Source organism: Priapulus caudatus, unplaced genomic scaffold, assembly GCF_000485595.1.
Source record: "Priapulus caudatus unplaced genomic scaffold, Priapulus_caudatus-5.0.1 Scaffold84, whole genome shotgun sequence".
Classification (NCBI taxonomy): domain Eukaryota; kingdom Metazoa; phylum Priapulida; class Priapulimorpha; order Priapulimorphida; family Priapulidae; genus Priapulus; species Priapulus caudatus.
Window position 1 is genome coordinate 94,859 of NW_014577145.1, and position 21,665 is coordinate 116,523.

At 41.7% G+C, this 21,665-nt stretch overlaps 1 protein-coding gene across 1 annotated transcript; it reads right to left on the minus strand.

The window, feature by feature from the left end:
• Nucleotides 1–619: 619 nt before the first annotated feature.
• LOC106804726 ((E3-independent) E2 ubiquitin-conjugating enzyme-like) lies at nt 620–20,681 on the minus strand. The gene is given in 20 exon segments (XM_014806034.1): nt 620–2,377; nt 2,962–3,092; nt 3,303–3,464; nt 3,696–3,793; nt 4,105–4,214; nt 4,217–4,307; nt 4,528–4,587; nt 4,791–4,891; nt 5,100–5,704; nt 6,169–6,342; nt 6,681–6,778; nt 12,398–12,526; nt 12,823–13,031; nt 13,907–14,009; nt 14,404–14,929; nt 15,127–15,248; nt 15,760–15,973; nt 17,504–17,601; nt 17,862–18,032; nt 20,464–20,681. Coding segments are annotated over 20 exon segments (3,588 nt in total). The 5' UTR covers nt 20,677–20,681; the 3' UTR covers nt 620–2,204.
• Nucleotides 20,682–21,665: the final 984 nt, after the last annotated feature.

A 21,665-nucleotide genomic window follows, 5' to 3' on the forward strand; every position in this document is an offset into this window, starting at 1 on the left:
GCCTCATATATCTGGAGGCAACAGCAAGCGGAGGTTCACAGTAATGTTCTGTGGGTCTGCGAATGGAAAAATGATGCCCCCTTTCTTGGAGTACCCTGCACCTCAGCCACGTGGATACAATCCACTGACTGGGGCAATTGAAGGCTCCGATATTGCCTACACCAAGAAAGGGTGGATGGATACAGATACGTTCTGCAAGTTCATTGAACATTTTGACAAACATGCCGGCACGGAGAGACCTGTTGTCCTTTTGATAGACAGTGTAAGCAGCCGTGTAAACATGGCCGCTTTTGAAGATGCTAAAGCAAAGGGAATCGAAATATATCGGATTGTCCCGAACGCCACCCATCTAATGCAGCCCCCTAGATAAAGATGTGTTCGGGCCATTGAAGTCGAAGTGGCATCAGGTTGTCAGACACAACACAAGAGCACCCAGACAATCCAATAGCAAAAGTAAACTTTGCAGAAAAACTAAAAGAAGCCTTTCTCTTATTCTGCAAGCCCCTGACCATCGTAAATAGTTTTAAATCATCCAATGTACCATACACCTGGGACCACACCAGCGGAAGACTGCCCTGGTGATTGATAAGAAGATTGTATATTAAACGCATTAGACAAATTATTTTGCGAAACAGCATAATTTATTGATGATTAACGGAAGCCATGCATCTGCAACATGTTCAAGCAGCCAGCACACAGCTATGCGCATGGGGAATACCACTCCCATTTCACTGATCGATTATCAAATAATTTACAGTTTGTGAGATTATGACTGGCTATGTGATCACTGCTGAGCTAGATCTCTTAACGTATAATGACATAGGATCAGGATCATACTAATATTCAAACATTCATTGATTTAAAATGTTAATTAACTGAATAGATAATACCCCCAACAACAAAATCCAAAGCTGTCAACACATCACACTCCTAGATATCTGCACGTAGCTGCTAATCACTGTTATGAAGACGGTTTATTATACGAATATTTGTGGAGTTTATTTAATATTGGTGTGCATGTTTTAACGTAAGCTCAGCATGTTGGCACAATTAAAATGCAAATATTATTTACCTCTTGTATGCATTACGTCACACTATGCATCTTTGTGTTTCGGGATGCCACTACATTATTACTATGTTGTTAACTTGTTACAGTCAGTATAAAACTAGATGAAATTCCTGAGCAAAACGATTGTTTTTGCCTGATGTCTGCAGTTACATTTGAACATTTCATCACTATTAATCGCTGTTAAAATTAATTAATATGGCGAGCAGCTGTATATACTATATTATCAATTACAACATTTACAGGTGAAAAACTTTTATATTCCCCACCAAAGAAGTCATATACAAGTATTGACATGATATTTTTGCTTGTTATTGCATATAATAGTTTAAGGATCATAAAAGCATGGACTCTTTACTTTCATGTACCTACTATGCAGAGACAGATGGAAAATTATTTGCCCAAATTAGAGGTATTTTACTCCACAGAGTGGTTTATGATTGCAGCAGCATATGTAACTATGCAGACAAGTAAGCATAGAACTAACAGCAGATGAATATGCCAAGCACAATTGTAATTAATGCATAAACTATTATTTGTAGCTAGTTTAGCCCACACAATTATATATAATATTAAGTGCCTACTGGTTTAACACTGCATGGAAAGCAAAGACATGGAAATGTGAAGATGAGTGAAAGCTACGCATTATTCGTCATACAGTTCCTGTATGAGAGAAACGAGTCTTCCACTGTCAATATCAACACATCTCTTCAGGCTCCAGCTGTCTGCTGGCATTTAGTGCTGCAATGGGGGGAGGGGGGGCTAGGTGTTTGTACACCAGTGCATTGCACAGCATGTTTCCGACTTCACAGAAATAACGCATGCCCATACAATTTATTTACATGAAGAATTCTTATGGAAAGTGAAGATACAACATGCAGAACTATAGGGAACCGTTTCTCGAGAGTGAAATGCCACAGCGTTATGGGGGGAAGGGGAAGGGGTAAGAGTTTCGGTTTTCGACTATTGACGGTTTTTTCAACTTATTAAGTGAAGTAGCTACGTCTACGAATTTTCCAGCATCAGAACCAGTAAATAAATTTGAGGATGTTACGCAGGTTTGCATGCAAAGAATCCATATATAAATAAGGGGAAGAAATGTACTGTTACAGTGGGCAAACATGTGGCCCATGCACAACTATCGAGCAGAAGGTATCTGTGCACCAGCAGACCCTACTCTCTCCCAGGTTTCCTTGAACTCCTGCAGATGGCGCTCAAGAGTAATGCAGAAGCCGCGGGATGCAGGTAGCAATGGAAAATCAGGCATCGACCACGATTCCGATGTGCTATCACAGCGTCCGCCAGGCTTTCCTGAAAGGAAATGAACACGAATGTGACGATGTGGTTCTGGCAAGCAAAAATTAGTGTGGATACCTAGTCATCAATCAAACGTCACTGCCAAGTGGTCCAAGTTCAATATGAACGAATAAAAATGGTAGTGTCACAAAATGAAAAGTCCAGAAAATACACACATAAAATTACAGTATGTTCTGATATTTGTGGCACATATTGCATAGTAAGTGTAGTAATGATGGTTTGGTGCATGCAGGGGAAATACTTTTTATGTAACTATTTGGATATAAAGTTACTGTGGTTTGCTGAAACCTATTACAGAATTTATTGATGACAGCCATCTACAGCAGCTTTAAAATAACCAGTCTATATATAAGTTTTCCAAGTAGCTCTAGATAATCAGTGCATGGACTCTGTAATAAATCCAATTTCAACAAGGATAAGTTTCTAACACAGGAACTGAGAAATCTGTGACAGGAACCTGAATAAGCACTCCCTAACATGAGCACAAGGCGTTCAATGGCTATATCTTGAAAGTGAACTGCACTGGCTATGCCTACGTAGCTCTCATGTGCCAGCTCGTGAGTGTTTACACTGCACACCTGCTTGAGATTGCATAAGATCACTGAGGAAAGAGCTCTCCAAACTAGGAGATGCAGGGGAGGTCAAATCAGCTATTCTAGATGACCATGCTTGGGAAATCTTCAACCATTTGTCGAATCTTTCAATCATCCTGAGAAAGAAACAAATAATCCATGCTTGCATTCAAAACGAAAACCCACACGTCACATTCATGTAAAACTAGCCATTAAAATGTACTCAAGTAAATTTATAATGAATAAATACATTTACACTAGCCACTGACAATCCCGGTGGCTGCCTTGGTGAACCAATTACATGCTCAACTCTATATAAGACGTGATAAAGATGCGCCTATACTCACTTCAACGCTCTTCCTCGGAAATGCTCAACGATCTCGTCTCTAAATGCTATAGATGGGTTGTTCAGGAGCCGAGTCATGGACTGTATCAGCTTGAGGACGGCCATTTCGTTGTACATGCGACTATTCTCCGCTCCCTGCTGTGTTCCTCTCTGCTTCTCATAGCTGCAGCCCACGAAACATTTCAGAAAATATAATTTCAAATGAAAATAATTCAATTTAAAGAGGATAAGCATGAAATATTTCAGAAAGACGTTCATCTAAACTAACAGTGAAATTAATGCAGCACGGAAATAAATCTTCACAGTTAAATTGAGAATAACCACAAAAAAAAAACCAGCTAACATTCTACAGCTGTGTAAAAGTCTTAACTCTCCAAACATGAAGCTAGCTCACCCGGCCTCGTTGTAGTAGGGTTCATTAACAAGTATAAGGCCTTGAATGGACACTAGCACTTGCAGCAGGTTGGATTTACTTGTCCAGACTTCTGTACCCTGCAGAGAGAAACACACCACTAGATGGCGCCAGCAGCCTCATACCTGAAATTATGCCATTAAAACCTAACTAACGCCAGGACACATATATCATATGATATACGTGCTCTGCTAACGCTTAAAATGCCGACACAGCCACCTCAGGTGATGTTGATAGAGCTGAAATTCCACAGCAATTACACCATGTTGAAACAAAGGTCCAGTGTTGAACATGAACGATATAATAAAGTGCATCAGGTTCACATACTTGCACCACGCTGTCAGGTAACCTGAACTGGAACTGCATTGCTGCTGGCTCCTGTAGATCTTACCTTTCCCGACCAGGTCCCCAGAAGACTCACACAAACTTTGCCATCCTCGTACAGGTTTGGGTTGAGTCTGTCTGAGCAGTAGGAGATATAGTGAAATACGGGAGGAGTTCGGGGTAATCATTCGAAAGCTGAATGTCGAAATGGAACAGTCCATCCTCATAGGGTGTTCTGATAGGGCCTTTAATCATTGCAGAAAACAGGTCCTGAAATGTACGGTGATGGCAGGTGAAGAAGGCTGAGCAGTGTTTAGCTCATTAGTAGTTTACACATAGTTCCTACAGGAAACTTAAAAACTGTGCAAGTTATTAAGATTTTCTTGGCAAAATAAAAGAAGTCAGCCTTATCAAATGTTTGTTCTGAAATAGATGGAACGATAACTTGATAACAATTGTATAATTACTCAACACTGGTTAAATCACTTACCATTCTGTTCTCAAAACCCCGGACCAGAATGCCTTCTGGAAGATGCTGCAAGAGTTTCAGCTGAAACAGAGAATAGGTGAAAATTAGATACACTTACTAAAAATAGTACTACAATTGTTGTCAATTACCAGAATCCTGTCATACTTATTCTTAGTCATTAACCTTTGTACATTCCACTTTAAGCCCTAAAATTCTATCCATATATTGTTTGATATTAAACCTAATTTCTGACACATATCCATTTAAACTGGTGAAGCTTTTACCTCTCTCCTGACAGCTGAGAAAAAATTCCTGCTGTCCACAGGTTGAAAGACACTGAGTTTAAACTTATGGGTATCTGGTACCATCTCAAGCATTGTGAACTCTGAAAAGAAAAGATTTTGTTGAAACCCTATTCAAATATCATGAAAAAATTTCACGAGTTTTTTTACTTTAAAACAACTTGGTTTCGTGTCACAAATAAATGCGAGAAGTAAAATCACATCACAAATGCTTAATACATAATCATAATGAGAGTCCTCGATATATATATATATTTTATTCTAGTATATACTGCAGTATTGCTCACATACCCTCGCATCGACTGCTTGATACTTGACTAGACGATACTTCAGCTTCACTCTCTTGGGTCTCTGCGGGAGCATCCTTTTCCACGCCTCCATCCTTTGTCTTCTCCGCTACACCCTCTTCATCCTCCTCCTTCAGCAGAGCATCCCCAATCACGCCGAACCGCTTGGTGACCTCCTCGTGGGCCTTCAACAGCTGCTGTCGAAGAAGCGCGAAGAGGCGCGCGCACACGGAGCCGTTACTCACCCGTTGCCTTCCCTCCTCCCACCCTCCGCCGGACACTACCTGGGACACTGGTTGACTGTCGTTCTCGACAATGCCGGCATTCTGCTCGGCTGTCCTCGCGCGACCTTCAACCCCGGCGGCTGAATCGTCACGCGGCTCACTGTCCGTCGTCGCGACGCGAGCTGACGCCGGCGTTCCCGCGGGCGCTTCCGCCGAACCGGTGTCGGGGTCGGCGGTGCGCGCGCCGGTCACGGTGCCGTGGTTGTTGAGCATGTGCAACACGTCCTGTGCAACACGGGATGCTGCGTGCTGCCGCGCCTTCACCTTTAGCTCTGCGATGAGGCCATCGAAGTGGCTCTCGTGGAAGAACGCCGTACTCATCAACCTGGGTGCAAAAACACATGTAAGCCACCTATACTCCCGTGGAAGAATGCTGTACGGATGAACATGATCGCAGCAACACGTGTAAGACATGTACCTATCCTAGTGGAAGAATGCCATACACAACCACCTAATTTTTTATTGTAACTACTCATATATGCTGTACTATACTGTAACTTGATATTAATTATAACTATTTATACTCAATCTAAGCATAGAAACAACAGCATTAAAACCAGTTAAAACATTTTATGTATGTCACTACAATATAGCTACATCTGCCTCACATCTCATATCATAGCCATGGTAAAAAATACACGGGAGCAATGAGCAATTCGCTCTTCAAACCCTCTGAAATTGTTCCTGTGAGGCTCAAAATAGCTCCCGTAAAATTTTTGACGAAAGCTATATTTTCCACAGACTTTTAAAAAAGAGCTCCCGTGGAAAAAAGAAATTTTTTCCCTGCACCTGTCCATGTGTCGGCACTCCCGATAGACGTCAAGGATCTGACGGATGATGCTGTTGCTCTGCAGAGTCGGATTCTGAATAAAGATCTCCTCGAGGCGCGACATGGCGGCGCGTGCCGTCTCGATGTTCGCTGCTAGCTGCGTGACGACGCCTGCGACCACGGCCGGGTCGTCACTGTTAAACAACAGAGCACTGTGAGCGGACATCTTGCATTCATGGTATATGGTTATGGTTTCATAAAAAATTATTCACGACACCAAAACAGAAGATGTAAAGGAACGTACATTTATAAATTATTTGCCGTAATTGATACGAGAATAAATCACAATAGAGAAGCCAAGGAGAATAAATTTATTAAAGATAAATTATATAATATAATTATAATGCACACGTACACGCGCAATATGAATTATTAAATAAATAAATAAATATATGTATATATATATAATAGAAAAATATAAATTATAATGTATATATACTGAGGACACAATATATGACTAAAAACAACTTACTTCTCCTGGCCTGTGAACGACTTCTCGGACTCGGTCTCCCAGCTGTCGTCGGAACTCCCATCCTCACTGTCTCCATCTCCCCAGCCTCCATCGCTATCCTACAATCAATCAAGACGCCACATTGGGTTGTGAAATAATAGCGACAAAAATACTAATAAATAATAATCTATATAATATATCATTTATATAAGCACCGATAGATGTCGCTTTCGACTCGACAACCGCTTTGATCTTGATATCTAGTTTTCATGTGTAGTTTTTTACCCTTCTTCTACCCTTCTTCTAGCGGTAATCTGTTATATACATGTTCAAATGTTATCTTGTTGTCAGATCCAACGAAATAGACTACTTCGGAGTTTATCTCCATATTCATATATATATTGCAAATGTCCAAACAGAGTACGGCACACGATACGTCGGAGGTCGTTGCTTATGTAAACACTTCAGTTGTAGTTGAAGTTGTAGACGTATTACTATTAGCTCTAGTACTATAGCCCGCTGCGCGCCAGTGCCCAGTGGCAACTGTACGCGGGCTATAGTACTAGAGCTATAGACGTATTTGTTTCTATGTAGACATAGACACTTGACATTGATAAGATGAGTCACCGCCTCGGAACACGGCGTCCGCGGAAGTACTGTGACTTATCTATAAATTATGGACCTTCCCTATTATAGACACAGCGGTGCAAGTAGTGGTGTACAAGTGCTATATAGAACTTGGGAAGGTCAAGACACCTTTGCACATTCGCACCGATGCACATGCAGCCGGGAGTAAAGCTCGTAATCCACTACATCATCCTGCTGCCGGACGAAGGAAACACGCTGTAGCACTAGCAGGCAGTATGAATACGATCACGTTCAGGTAATCTGTGCATAACTGCAGGAGACCTAGTAATAGTATAAGGTCACATGCAGCTTAGAGATGTAGCATTTTCTGTACTGTCTCGATCTTTCCTCCTGTCTGCAGGCTTTGCAATAATACGCTGTGGCTATATGCCCGGCAGCCGGCACCCTAACCCTAACCCTAACCCTCCTGTTTACTTGAGAAATCACCGAAAATTAAAAACTGCCGGGCATTTAGGAAATCGAAGATCGTGCCCGGCAGCCGTCGGATATTTTCTAAGTGTCGATTGCGAGTTCATTCGCTCAGTGATCCGAAGCTAGGAGAATTGGGCTAGTTCGAATATACAGCTCTAACGAAAATCGCTTGACATTTCTAAACAAATGTAGAATACTTTGGATCACGTAGTACACTGTTTACTTGAGAAATCACCGAAAATTAAAAACTGCCGGGCATTTAGGAAATCAAAGACCGTGCCCGGCTGCCGGGCATATAGCCACTTCGTACAATATATACCATATTTTGGGGGTTACAGCCAGCATATATACAGTAATGTAACTCAACAAGAGTAGGGATACATTACCCGGCGCAAGCCTAGTTTAGCACCCAAATTAGTTTAGCACATATATGCGAAAACATTTGCGGGGTCCCAAACTAACCTTTATCCTATTACCATACTCTTGTTGGGTTTCGTTACTTATTGTATCTACAGACAGCATAGCTCCAAGAATGGTCAGAGTCTTGTAACATGGTCAGGCTACAGACAATGCGGAATAATATAATATATCAGGCAGAATTTCAAGTCTATACATTGGTTCCCATGTGCATACATAATTTGTAACATCCATCCATGTTGTTATCCTTAGCCTAAACCTAAACTTAAATCCAACCTAATTGTTATGAACTTGGGGTCTTAAAATAAACTTAATGCACAAGTAACCTTGCGAATCTACGTTTGCATCAACAGGCGAGCCCAAGTTGATGATCACCAGGCAGTGTATGACATCAACAAGAATATCTACAATGGCCGTGATCCTATTGGCAACGAGAAAACATACAGAGCATACCTAAGCAAACCCTACAACTTTGCGTACGTCGCCGAACTTGCAGGACAAGTGGTATGGGGCAATGTTTTATTATAGTTGATGAAGTGATTACACGTGAAATTGATATTCCATGCTTGCATTAAATTAGTCAAAGTAGACCTGGAATTTTCATATTGTTGTTCTAGATTGGAACAAAATATAACAACCTATATTAGATTAGTGAATGGACCTATTATATAGTATATAATATATATGAGGAAAGTGTACGTTGCTATATGTAAAAGCCTAATATCTCCTCAGGTAGGTCTGTGATAGGTGGCAAGTACACCCCATGCAGCTGAGGTGCCTACGCACCTCACAAACAACATTGCACTTTAGCTGTCCCATACACAATACCTATTGCACCTGGTGTATATCTGTGATACAAGGCTATCGCCTCAGATCATGTAGCTGTCTAATAAAGAACTATACCTTGTGTAAGTATCTAACAAGAGGCTATTGTTGTAGCATTTTGTGCAACTGTCTGAGGCAGCATTCATTGTTATTTCCTTCTTCACAGATCTCCTTCTCAATCCTCACAGTGCAGGATAGTGGAAAGACTTTGTACATGCGCTTTGGGCGCACCAAGCATGAATTCTGCAAAGCGGGTGCCAACTACAATCTCGGCTTCTACGGTTACATAGACGTCATCTCGCAACACAGACAGATTACGTCAGCATTATACACAAAGGTTATCGACGGACCCATCCCTACAATTCCGGCGGGTCAATCCCTCCTGAATAAATGGGTACGTCGGTCATATAGTGGCGTGGGGATAGCATATTCCAATCAAACGTAAAGGCCACAGCCATGTTACAGACATAGTATTTCATTGCCGCCCATTCTAAAAATCTCATTTTTGTTTTAGAATCATTCATGATAATTTTACATCAGATCTTCATTTTAGAAACATCCATGCCATCTTTGTTTGCTCATAATATAGAACCACAGGTCAGATGTAGCTAAACCGCAGTGAAAACAAATCAATGAATGTATCTCCCACCTTTCAGGTACTCTTTGTTTATAATTTCACTTCTGTCAATAGTTTGCCAGTGACGTGCCATGCGACAAATCTCACCTTTATTTTGAAAAACATTACTTTTGCGAAATATAGAACCCTAGCACGTGTATATAGCAAAATAACTATTGATAAGAGCATCTCTCATCTTTCATGCTTTGCCTGGAACTTCACCCTGGCCGTCTAATTCCCTAGCAGCATGCTGTGAGACAAATCTCATTTTCGTTGTAGAAACCACGTTAACAAAGTACTAAAATAACTATCAGCCAGGGTTAGAAATTAACTTGTGAACAAGGGAGTCCAACGGACTCCCTGCCGTCAAAAAGAGAGAGTCCGCAGCAAAATGAAGGAGTCCGCAGTCTGAAGTTCAAAACTAAAGATAATTACAATAACGCATACATGTGCTTATTTTGAAGGTTCATGAGGTTGCACGTCTGCCAAATTTTCTTTGGGCATTTTAATACTGAAACATTCTGCGAGGCCGTGCTCTTGAACGAACTAGTTAGTGTAGCAGAATTTTCAGGGAGTCACACGGACTCCTGCATATGTCAAATCAGGGAGTCCGACAGTATATCAGGAAGTATTTGACTCCGGACTCGCGTTAATTTCGCACCCTGTTATCTTTCAGGCGCTCTTCGTCTACAAGTTTGACTCGGCTGATCGTCTGCTCGCAGCGTGCGGCGAGACGACGCGAGACGCGTCCCGCCTCGCGGGGCTCGATGAGCGCGAGCGTCGCGAGCTGCTAACGAACCCGCGCGTCGCCGAGCACCTGTTTGGCATCGACCACGTCCTCGTCGACATGATCCTCTACAAGGTGGCGCCGGAGAACTACCGGCTCATCGTCGACAACGAGGACCCGTACGTCGTCGCCGAGCGTCGCCACGGCGACCGCTACGCGTCGGTGAGCCTAGGGTGCGTGCGCGCGATCGCCGATCCGCGCGCCGTCGCCTACAAGGTCGTCATCTACGCGAGGGACGCCGACTCGGCGGTCGCGCACTTCCGGCACCACGTCGCGCACGCCGCGCGCGCGCACCCGGGCCGGCGCGTCAGCTTCGCGGTGAACGCGGACGCGCGGCAGTTCGCGCGCGACTCGCCGGGCCGGCGCGCGCTGGAGGCGTTCGCCGAGGGCCGACTCGCGCTGCGGCGTGACCGGCTCGACACGTGGAGCGATGCTCACACCATCTGCGCGACGTTCCCCGTTGTCGTTGAGCGCGATCTGCGAGAGTACGCCGCGCACGTCGGTGGCCCGGCGTCTATGCGCGCAAAACTGTAGGACTAGTCATGATCAAACTGCATGGCGTGTATCTCAACATAAGGTCATGTCTGAGCTACCAGCCATAGAGCAGTACTTACGATTCTGTTTCACGTCATCACTTTTAAACAGAATCACGCGTGATCAGTAGCGGTAGGAAAATATAAATAATTTGCACTTTCAAATGGATGCTTTCACGTTTCATAGATAGATATTGTCATCACAATCATGTCAAAGCCTAAAATTGGGTAAATAATTTTTTTAAATATATATTATCACAGTAATATATTATAATATATTGTAGCAACGCTAACGTCACTACGCGACCGCATATAGCATTCACCCGGCATAATCATATACCACACCAGCGGCAGTGAAGACGGATTTATCTGATGAACACACACAAACATGTTAAAAGTAGTTACACAGTAAACAACATTAGCCCGGCTACAAACTAGATACACATGGTGGCGGCACCACCGTCCGCGTAGTATGTGTCAATTTGCAAGGAATAATTATAGTTGGAGATACACCGCAGCAGTATCATTACATTAGCTGGACAACCGTCGGCAAAGAACAGACAACACTTTAAGCAGAACTTGGTTTCAACTCACATGCTAAACAGCTGTTCCATCCTGAACATATGCACATTGGCCGAAATGGGGATATTTTCAAGTATATAATATATAGTGAAACGGCAGTTATAACCAACATCAGTCTACTCTCATTTTATTATCGTATTGGTAGATTTAGTCAAGCAGTTACACGGCGCATATAGCACTTTAACTATAAGCGCACAGTCGTCTGGCAGCAGAGTTATCCAGCGACTACAATATATTAATTATGTATAAATTTGTATTTCATGAACTTGTACTGCAATTTTGGAAATACATGTAAAAAAAATTTGGTATTTTCGTTAACATGGTGTAAGGAATTAGTATATTTCTAGGATAGTTGTTGAAGTACGAAGTAATAACCTTCATTGCACAGTTATTACACACATACCGACTGGAACATGTACAAAGGTCATCCAGAATTGTACCAGCAATGGTCGGACATCAGTAGCTTTCATAGATAACGAAACTATAATCAAAGCTGTTTGTGATATCAGTTTACACAGCACTGCACAGCAGAGCATTGTACAGCACAGCATTGCACGTCAAGACGTACTGATCAACATTTTTAACGTTTTTGACGCATAAGACGTCATGTACACCTTACTTGGATTGGCCTGCATTTCACGTAAAAAGATGAGCTCACTTAAACTAGTCGAGGTGACCTATGTCCAAGGTTTAGTGCTCTTGTGTAATGTCATAACCCTATTCCTTACTAAAAGGTTAAATGACAAAACAAGGCACAAGTTAATGTGAGGCACTCAACTCTCTCCTGTAAAACACACGTCCAGTTACAAGAATGTTAGTAGAGAATCTGGGTGAATTGGGAAACAAAAGAATTGGTCCCACCTGTCATACCCCAATGCTGCTATCTACTAACGTGGTACCAAAAGATCTATATACTCACATCATCTGGACCAAATTTGTAGATATCTTGGGGCCAGCAAGTTGACACGTTGCCATCAGCCCATCGAATTAAGACCTGTCCAGATGGCTGGTTATCCAGTACCTGGCCTGCATCACATCCACTGTTCTCCTGTATAAAACAACAAACAGAACAAAAATGGCTTCAATATGAACGACTGGATTCCTAGACGTGTGTGCAACAATTATTGAATGCGCAAAGGGGAAAAGAGTTAGCCCACATTGTGATTGTAATTTTCACGAGCTCTTTGATGTGGGTAGGATATAATTCGGCAAATGATCTCTGAGTTCTACCAGACCATTAAGCGTACTTACAGATTCATGCGAAAATTGCATAATAAACGCGAAACATCATTTTGATCGACGTACTTTGCATATGTGCGCATCGTAATCGCCACAACAACTCACGGGTATATTTGCGATCCTTATGACAAAAGATCCGTGTCGAAATCGAAAGTCCGGATGATCTTTAAGGTCATAGACGCTGACCGTGGTCTGTGATACGCACTCCGGCTCCTGGCTGACCGAAGGAATGTACGTTCTCATCCACTGGACGATGGCGGTGCGGCCCTGGTGATCAACCGACTGGACGACTCCGTACATTCTGGTGTTCGTCTCTGTAGCAAATGTCGAAAACCAGTTGCATTAACATTTAATGCAATAAGAATAACAACTTCTCTACAAGAAACCTGGCACCGACAATTTATAAAGAAGCGTAAAAAAATTTACATGCAGTAAAGTGCTGTCAAACCTGTGTAAGCACTCACCTCTATTGAACGTACACTATTTGGCATTTTCCTTTAGGCTGGCATTCCCTTGGTTGGCATTTATGTACAGGTTTGACTGTAATACAGTAGAAGTCCAAAAATCCGGATGCCAGAAATCCGAACCAACCGAGAACCCGGACTTTTCGAAACTCAAACTTTTTAAATTTAGCAGGCTTTTGTGTGTGTGCAAGTATGCACGAGCACTGTTGTCAAGTGTTGACTTTATTTTTCTTTAAAACTGCTAGTTTTGGTAAATGAAGCATGCTGTATTTGCCAATGTTAAAGTTAAATCCTTCCCGTGCCTATGTGGCACATAGGGTGGTGCCTATCTCCGTTTTAGTAGCCCTGAGGCCCCGCAGCTGCTTTCACAGTAGGGGGTTAGTCCACTGGTAGCACTGCGAGCTAACTTGCCACACTCTATCTCTATTTGCAGTATGCTAAGCAGAGAAGCCGTGTGTACCATTTTTCAAGTCTTTGGTATGACCCGGCCGAGAAATGAACCCCCGACCTTCCACATGCGAGGCGAGCACTCTACCATTGAGCCATCGCTGCGGTATTTGCCAATGAATAAACTATAAAAGTTTACCTGCTCATCTCTTCTTTATTCCTTTTTAAATTTGAATTTTAAAAGTACTACCCGAGAATCCGGAAAATCTGGACCGACCCAATCCCCAAGCAGTACGGATTTTTGGACTTCTACTGTAGATAACTAATTGATGTCTCACCTTTGGCGTCGACGACAAAGTCTCCGGGGAAAAATTCGTGATCGTCCAAGTGCAATATAGGATAGAGCATTGCCGATGGAATGTCCTTCTCAACGGACCCATCCTTAAAGGGGTTTACAACGTTAATTACATCCATTTCTTTTTCTCTAACATCGCATCACATCCACTAATTCGCTTGATAAAATACTTTGTTATTCACTATAGGACCCTCAAAAAGAGAAAAAGACAGAATTAGAGTGTGACAAAAGAAGGGAAAGAGAGGGTATTGGAGGAGGGAGAGAGAGAGAGAGAGAGAAAAGGAAAGAAAGAGAATTCAGAATAAAAAAAGAGTTCAATAAACAGACTCACAGCGCTAGCGTGGCTGTATCCAGAATTCGAATAACAGTATCGCGACGATATTCAATATTTGTTAATAAACTGTGAGGTGTGTTCGAACTGGATTTGTTCACCTTTGCCGCGTGAGCGTCACGTCCGTCCACACCGCCGAGCGTGCTTACCTGCCAGACGAGCTCAGCTGTTGAGTACGAACGCAGCGACTCGACGCACACCCGCACGCCGGGCGTTACGCTGACTTCCTCCACTTCCTCCTCCTGTTCCCGGCCCTTCGCCCGCCGCAGCTTTTTGTTCTTCAGCGACTTCGTGAGCAGCGCGCGCACCGTGTGCTTCTTGCTCTTCTTTTTGTTCGAGTTCTGCGACGTTGCGGAATTCACAGACGCCGCGTCGGAATCCTCATCGTCCTCGTAATCGGAATCGGAGCCGCTTTCGGCCGCGTCACCGTCGGCCATGACGGCGTTTCTGTCCGAGTCCCGGATCGCTCCCAGATTTGTGCCGGCTTCGCTGCTAGGAACACCGTTGGGCATTTCAGTTTCTGTCGCTTGAGAACTACTTTCGGCTACAGGTGCCTTGGGTTTATGTGTGAGGAGCGATTTCAAGGGTACTATAGTGTCCTTGTCCTTAATAACAACATAGTTTCTGTCTCCAAGCTGCAAGCGAGCTGCCTCGAACGCATTCAATACCTTCACTCTGTAAGAAAAAAAGTCTGAGTACTATCTGTCCAAATGTGCATAGCAACACGATTCATACTGACAACTAGACTTGACTTTTAACAGTTCACATAATATATACATGTTCTTCCACGATAAAATACGCAAACGTGATATTCCTGAAACAAAAATGTGTAGATGTCAAATTCGAACGAAAAATTCAAGAACAATTGCTACCTTTTAAGGTCATCTCCCTCTATGATATGGCTGGGTGGACTGATCATGATGTCTTTTAATTCACGATCGTCCTTTGAAAAGCTACGGCATTGCCAGTGTACATCTAGTGACACAAGTTGAACCTACAACCAATTCTCATCATTAGTTAGGCCAATAAAAAAATTAGGTGTGTTTCCTATTGCATCGAAAACAAAAGTAGGGTAGGTAGATAGGGTTTTTTTTTAAATATATTTTTTTTAAATACAGGTGTTTGTTAATTCGACATCTTACAGGTTATAAATATGATTCCTCGTTTGTATTCTGTTTTAATATTGAATCTTAAATAATATTTTATTTTTTATTTTATTTTTGGAAAAAAAAGTTTAGGGTCGGCCCTAATAATCTAGGGACGGTCGGTCGACCGGAAACACACCTATTTTTTTGTTTGGCTTTACCGTAGATATTATCACCACATACCACAAACATTCTATTCATAATTTGCAATCATTGACTCACCTGTACAAATACTATTATAAGGCGTAATATCAACGCATGTTACATACAGCAACGTTTCTCCACACATCCACATAAATATAACTGCTTTATATCTTACATAATACACTTTTACTATCCGGTAAACGAAGTGGTAATTACCTCTTCCACAACTGCATAGACTTTCTTGTTGTCGTTTTTTCGAGCAGCTGCCATGCCCTTGGTGATAGAGAGCCACCTGGCGTGCTCAAAGCAAAACATTGTTCCCCAAAGCTGCTGACCAACGTAAAACTCTCCCGCCGTGAACTCGCTGTCTCGGTTACGTTTATCCCGGAGATCGTCAAGGTCGTATGCCTGTTCGCCGGTTAGAACACACCTGTACCACAAGTGTGCATTATAATTATACAAGTCTCATCAACACACATAGCAACTGTGAAAATTGGCCGCCGCTGTTCAGGACCACAGTATGCGATTACAGGGGTAGAAATAATGATAAAAAAAGGACCATCTAGTTTGAAATTTAGATAGTCCTCCAAAATTTTAGATGGTCCTCCTAAATTTGAAATTGTTCTCTAAAAGTAATGCGGCGTGCAACCGTAAGAAAGAGATTTTACATGGTGATAAAATGGTCCGTATATAATTATTCACCTACAACAGTGTTAGAGCTTTAAAATAAAAACCTCTCACCAAACTGGGCGAGTGAGTCAATAAGTTAACTCGCCCAAACGGAATCTGTACTCGCCCAAATTTAAAAACAAAAATGCTTGTCAAACAATAGTGAAAAAATAGACTATGGGGGTGGGTTCGGGAAGGGGTCCCTGAATAGGCGGGGTCCGAGGAATTTTCAGATCTGTACAAAATTTACTTGCAATCTATGAGCCGTTAAGGTCCTCTTTTGGTTCAGTGCATATCATATTACCAGGAGTGTATAATATAGAGATCTATATTATATAAATAGATAGATAGATAGGTATATATATATATATATATATATATATATTAGATCTATATATTATATCGATATTATACACTCCTGATATTACAATATATACATGGAAAATCGTAATGAAATTCACACAACGTTTATTTTTGCGTGCCGGCACGCTCATTATGTGTCATTCCCAATTGCAGCTTTTTCCTCAATTCCAAGAAAGAATTTTGCTGTCGTCCTCTGATCCCAGCGGTGCCCACCCCCTATAATGAACATGCCCCACATGACTTTTAAGCAATCCTGCACTCCCCCCTCCCCCCTACATCAATCAATATGCCGCCCCAGACACGCTGTGCTGACTGTCGGCGACCTTTGATAATATAAAGTGAGGATGCCGTGCGATAGCCACCGTTCACAATTGCTAGCATTGTTTTTCATCAACGTTTGGATATATAACGTAAGGAACCAACAATTGAGTAAAGTTTTAGAGAATTATTTTTACTCGCGAACATGGGCGATCGAGTCAGCTTTAGCTTTTACTTGCCCGATATTATTTTCACTCGACATTGGCGAGCGGGCGAGTGCCAAGCTCGTTCACTGTACAATGAATGTATCAAACGATACAGTAATTGTTTATTCACTTTAATAGTATATTGGAACATGGAAACTTCAAAGAAAATTACCGTAAAATGGGACCAAAATATTTAATGGTCCTTCGGACCATTGCCTTTGAAAATCTGATGTTCCTCCTGATTATTTGATGGCCCCGGACCAACGGACCATCGCTTATTTCGACCCCTGCGATTATAATTTTAATCAAAATCTTATTACAATAAAATTACTGGTGGCCATTAATCGCATTTCGATTGTGTATTGACATTTGCATTGATTGTGGAAGAGTTTGTCAGTGTTCAAGACTACTGCACATTATACTAAGTTAAGAACTACAGATCTTACACTTATCATTAGCCATACCTAGATCCACCCCTGCATCGTAGAGTGACATCGATATTGCTTTGTCTGATAACTCCTACCCATGGCCCTAGCACGATCACAGTATATTCACACAACTCCTAAGCAAAAAAAATAATAATATTAATACCATTTTTAGTAAACTGATAATCGCAGCAAACTTTTCACACATCTATGAGCATATTAGCAATTCTAATGCCATTTTGGATTCAGTAACATTTTGCCACTCTACCATTGTGGTATGGTTTTGGATAGTAAATTTGATATTAGTTCAATTGGTTTTCTTACATAATAAAATCTTGTGCTTAACCCATTCCTTATCTGAAATACTAGTTAATATGCTCCACGTCTGATTTTTTACCTCTAGAGGTATAAGGTCCTGGGAGCTGACATGTTTAATGCCAAGTTTCGTTCCGAGGATGTGAATATCTGCTGTAACCGTGACAACTCGACAATAGCCTCGCTGAATGTCTTTGCCAGAAATTCTCCTGACAATATCACCCGGCATCACTGATCTGTCAGCAAGTTTTACCTGAAAGTGAAAACTACTTGTAAGTACTGCATAAGAATAACATGTTACAACCCCTCCCAAAACCTGTGACACACCTTTGAGGCACTATTACCATGTACGCTCAGAGCTATCGGTGACAAATGGAATAGTTGTTCTACCACGAGTAAAAGTCTGGGGCCTAGAGCATGAGGCAGGATGCTTTAGAACGACTACACGAATCACACCAAGGCTCTCGAAGTGCCGTGAAAGAGTCAGGACAGACCATATGGTGGCCGACACAGAACGCCAACGACATTAAAACAGTGGATGCGTCAATGGTGGTAGAGTGTCGACAGAGCAGACCAAATCACAGCGAGAACAACCCCTGCAGCCAATAGAGTTGCAGGGTACGGCGTCGACAGCCATGTTGGACGGATCTAACGGCAATTCAACAAGCAGACATTTCTGGTAGTGGTAGACTATTAGTCTCGTTGGATCGAAGTGAAGAGGCTGACAAGTCTGACGCAGCTCTGTGTAATTACAAGAATGAAAGCAATGTTTACGGCTTTCGGTATCCCAGATGCAGTAATATCGGATAATGGGCTGCAAATATACTCTCACGGAATTCCGTCAGTTTGCTAAGTCGTGGGATTCACTCACAAAACGACCAACCCATACACACACAAGAGAATGGGATGGCTGAACGTGCCGTGCAGACGGCTAAACCTTACTGAAGCTGGATGATCCAGAGATTGGATTGTTGAACTATAAGGCAACTGCGCATTCAAGCTACAGGTGTCTCCGTCTATGGCACTACAGGTACAAAAACTCCGGACCAGACTTCCGATACTGGAGCGAAACTCTACTGCCAAAGGTTCCAGATAGCCAGCACATCGTCAGTCTGACGAATCAGCTAGCCACCTACAAGAGCGTATTATGATGCCAGGAAGGTGCTCGAATACTACCTCACCTGCACAGTGCCAGTCTGCCCGCATGACGAAGCGGGACACTGGAGAAGGCGGTGGACCAAGCGGGGAACAGTTATCGGTGGTGACGAAAACAACCGATCCTACATCATTCAGACGAATGCGGGAATTCATCGTCGGAACCGTAAACATATACAAGACACCCCAGTGACACCTAGTGGGCAGAATTCTACGCCACCTCCATCCACACAGCAAGGCATAGTTGTGCCGGCAGCAGAGGAACCGGTTGTTCTTGAACAACCTTTACGCAACATTGCTCCAGGCAACAATGGTCCCGAGTCGAAGGAAGATGCAGATACAGCTTCACCATCTGATGTCAAGCAACAACCTATATGGTACCAGTGACCTTCACATCGAGTGGCCGGGCAGTGCGTCCACCTCACCGTTTCGGAGACTACAAGTGTTAGTTTAAGGCGACTAAGATCCGCTAAGGGCAGAATAATCCCTGGATCTGAAGTCCAGACAGTGGGCAGTCTACCCTACTGTCTAAATTAGTGTTAGGTGTCGTTTGGTTAGCATTGTTGAAAAGTTAATCTTTTGTCATTCAAAGACATTCATGCTATAGAATAAGATGTTCATCTCAAAGGAAACAAGATGTCATAATGATTAATGACGGTAGCGCCCTGTAAAAGAGTTGTCTATCCTTTCGTTAGATATTTTAGAGCCAGGGGGAGCTACGGGAGTTCGGCATGGCGGTTTGTAATCTCATGTTCTGCTCAGCTACGTTTCCTAAATAAAACGAATCTACATGAAGTTAAATCTCTTGTTTGGGTTTACACAATCATGACAACTACCTATTTACTGTGAATATGAGAATGGCAATATTAAATATAAACATTTTGCTACTGCGACGCTAGTACCATGACTTAATTTTCCTGTCCAAGATCATGGTAATCGTGCTCAATTGGTTGTAGTAAAACACGACGTCATACTCATAGTACCGCTGCATGATTCTGATCTTTCTCCTCTCTACTCTAGAAGTCACAGTACTGTACAGGAATGATCATGTGACCCCAGAATTGAGATTTTATTACGTTAAATGCTTTACATATGTTGTTTCAGTTCCCTACAAAACTTAGCAATAATCTTAATCTTCATGCATTTCTTGGCATACAACAAGGCATACACTAATAACTATTACTATTAGTAATAGTAATTAATTAGTATTACTCATCATAAATAAAAATAACTAATAGTATTAGTAATAGTAATACTACTACTACTACTAGTACTAGTATTACTATTAGTAATAACTAAACTATTCTTCAAACAATTCTGAAAAACCTCCTGGAACAATTCCTAGGATATTTTCTCCTTTCTGCAAACCTAGAATTTATGCATAACTCCATAAGCCTTATGATAAGCTTTTTTTGTCTCATGAACAACAGAGTAATAACATTACCACTGTCACTATCAGACAGTATCAATACGACACTAGACACTCAGTATCACTATCACTAGGGCCTAGTAATAGTAGTATCAGTCACCTTATTTTCTGGCACAACTTCTTCATTGCCTTTCGGGTACCACGACACTCGAATAAACCCCTTTTTCACGACAAAATTATCTTCATAATCATTCTCCTCTTCGTCGCTACTGACGTATTCTGAATTTTCTAAAACTAAACCAAATTCGCGTTCTCCTTTTCGGTTCGTTCTGTAAACAGCATCTTCCTCGAAAAATTTATAGGACGCAGCCATGTTGCTTGCCGAACTGTCTTCTGGGATGCATCGCTTAATCAAAATGGCCATGGCGATTGCAGACCATGACGATTAATTTCAAATGAAATTTTAATATAAAACACTTACGAAATTTAAATAAACCATTACGATATATGTATAAAAATTACGTGAGAATTTTTTTTATAAATACTTATAACTATTATTCAAAACACAAACAACAAAACAAACATTAAAGGGATATACTATAGACTCTAGAATTTTACTGCATATAACGGTACTTACTGTATAACAAATCGTTATACACGTACTCGTTACCAGATACCTAATTTAATTGTTATAATTAATTATACATCAACGCTACAAAATTTAAACGGCGCCATTGACACCAGCGCCCGTGCTGCCACCCTGAAAAAGTTGCGCATTTGACAATTTATTTTGCACGTTACAGACCGAGAGCTAATCACAAAAGTGCAATTATATTTATACCTAAATGCTATTTAACCGAACGATGTTCATTGTAGGACAAATTTATCGATAATATAACTGAAACTATATGTCGTTTATAAGATATTACAATCCTTTTGCTTTTAAATTAATAAATATCTCCCAAATCCCATTGGTTGATACAAATCCCGTGCCTGAAACTCCTGTTTTATGGTGCATTGTGACCCTAACCCTAACCCTATTAAAAAAATAATAATTAATTGTTGTAAAAATTATTTGTTGTTATTAAATTGTTGTAAATAAATCCCTTAATTGGAAAAAAATAGTTAAATGGATAAAGATAGAAAAATACAGAAAACAGGTAAATAATAAAAAATCAGATGGGATTCGATGCAGTTAACGACCTTTGAGCCGTGACGCCTGTGCTGTACCCGTTCGGCTATCCAGGCTTATTGCGTTTCTATATTATGGATGTGCCATGAATATGACAACACTGTCACGTCATTGAGGCAGTTGAGGAATCCATGTTTAACCCTCCTCTTGAGGGTAAAAAGGTTATCAGA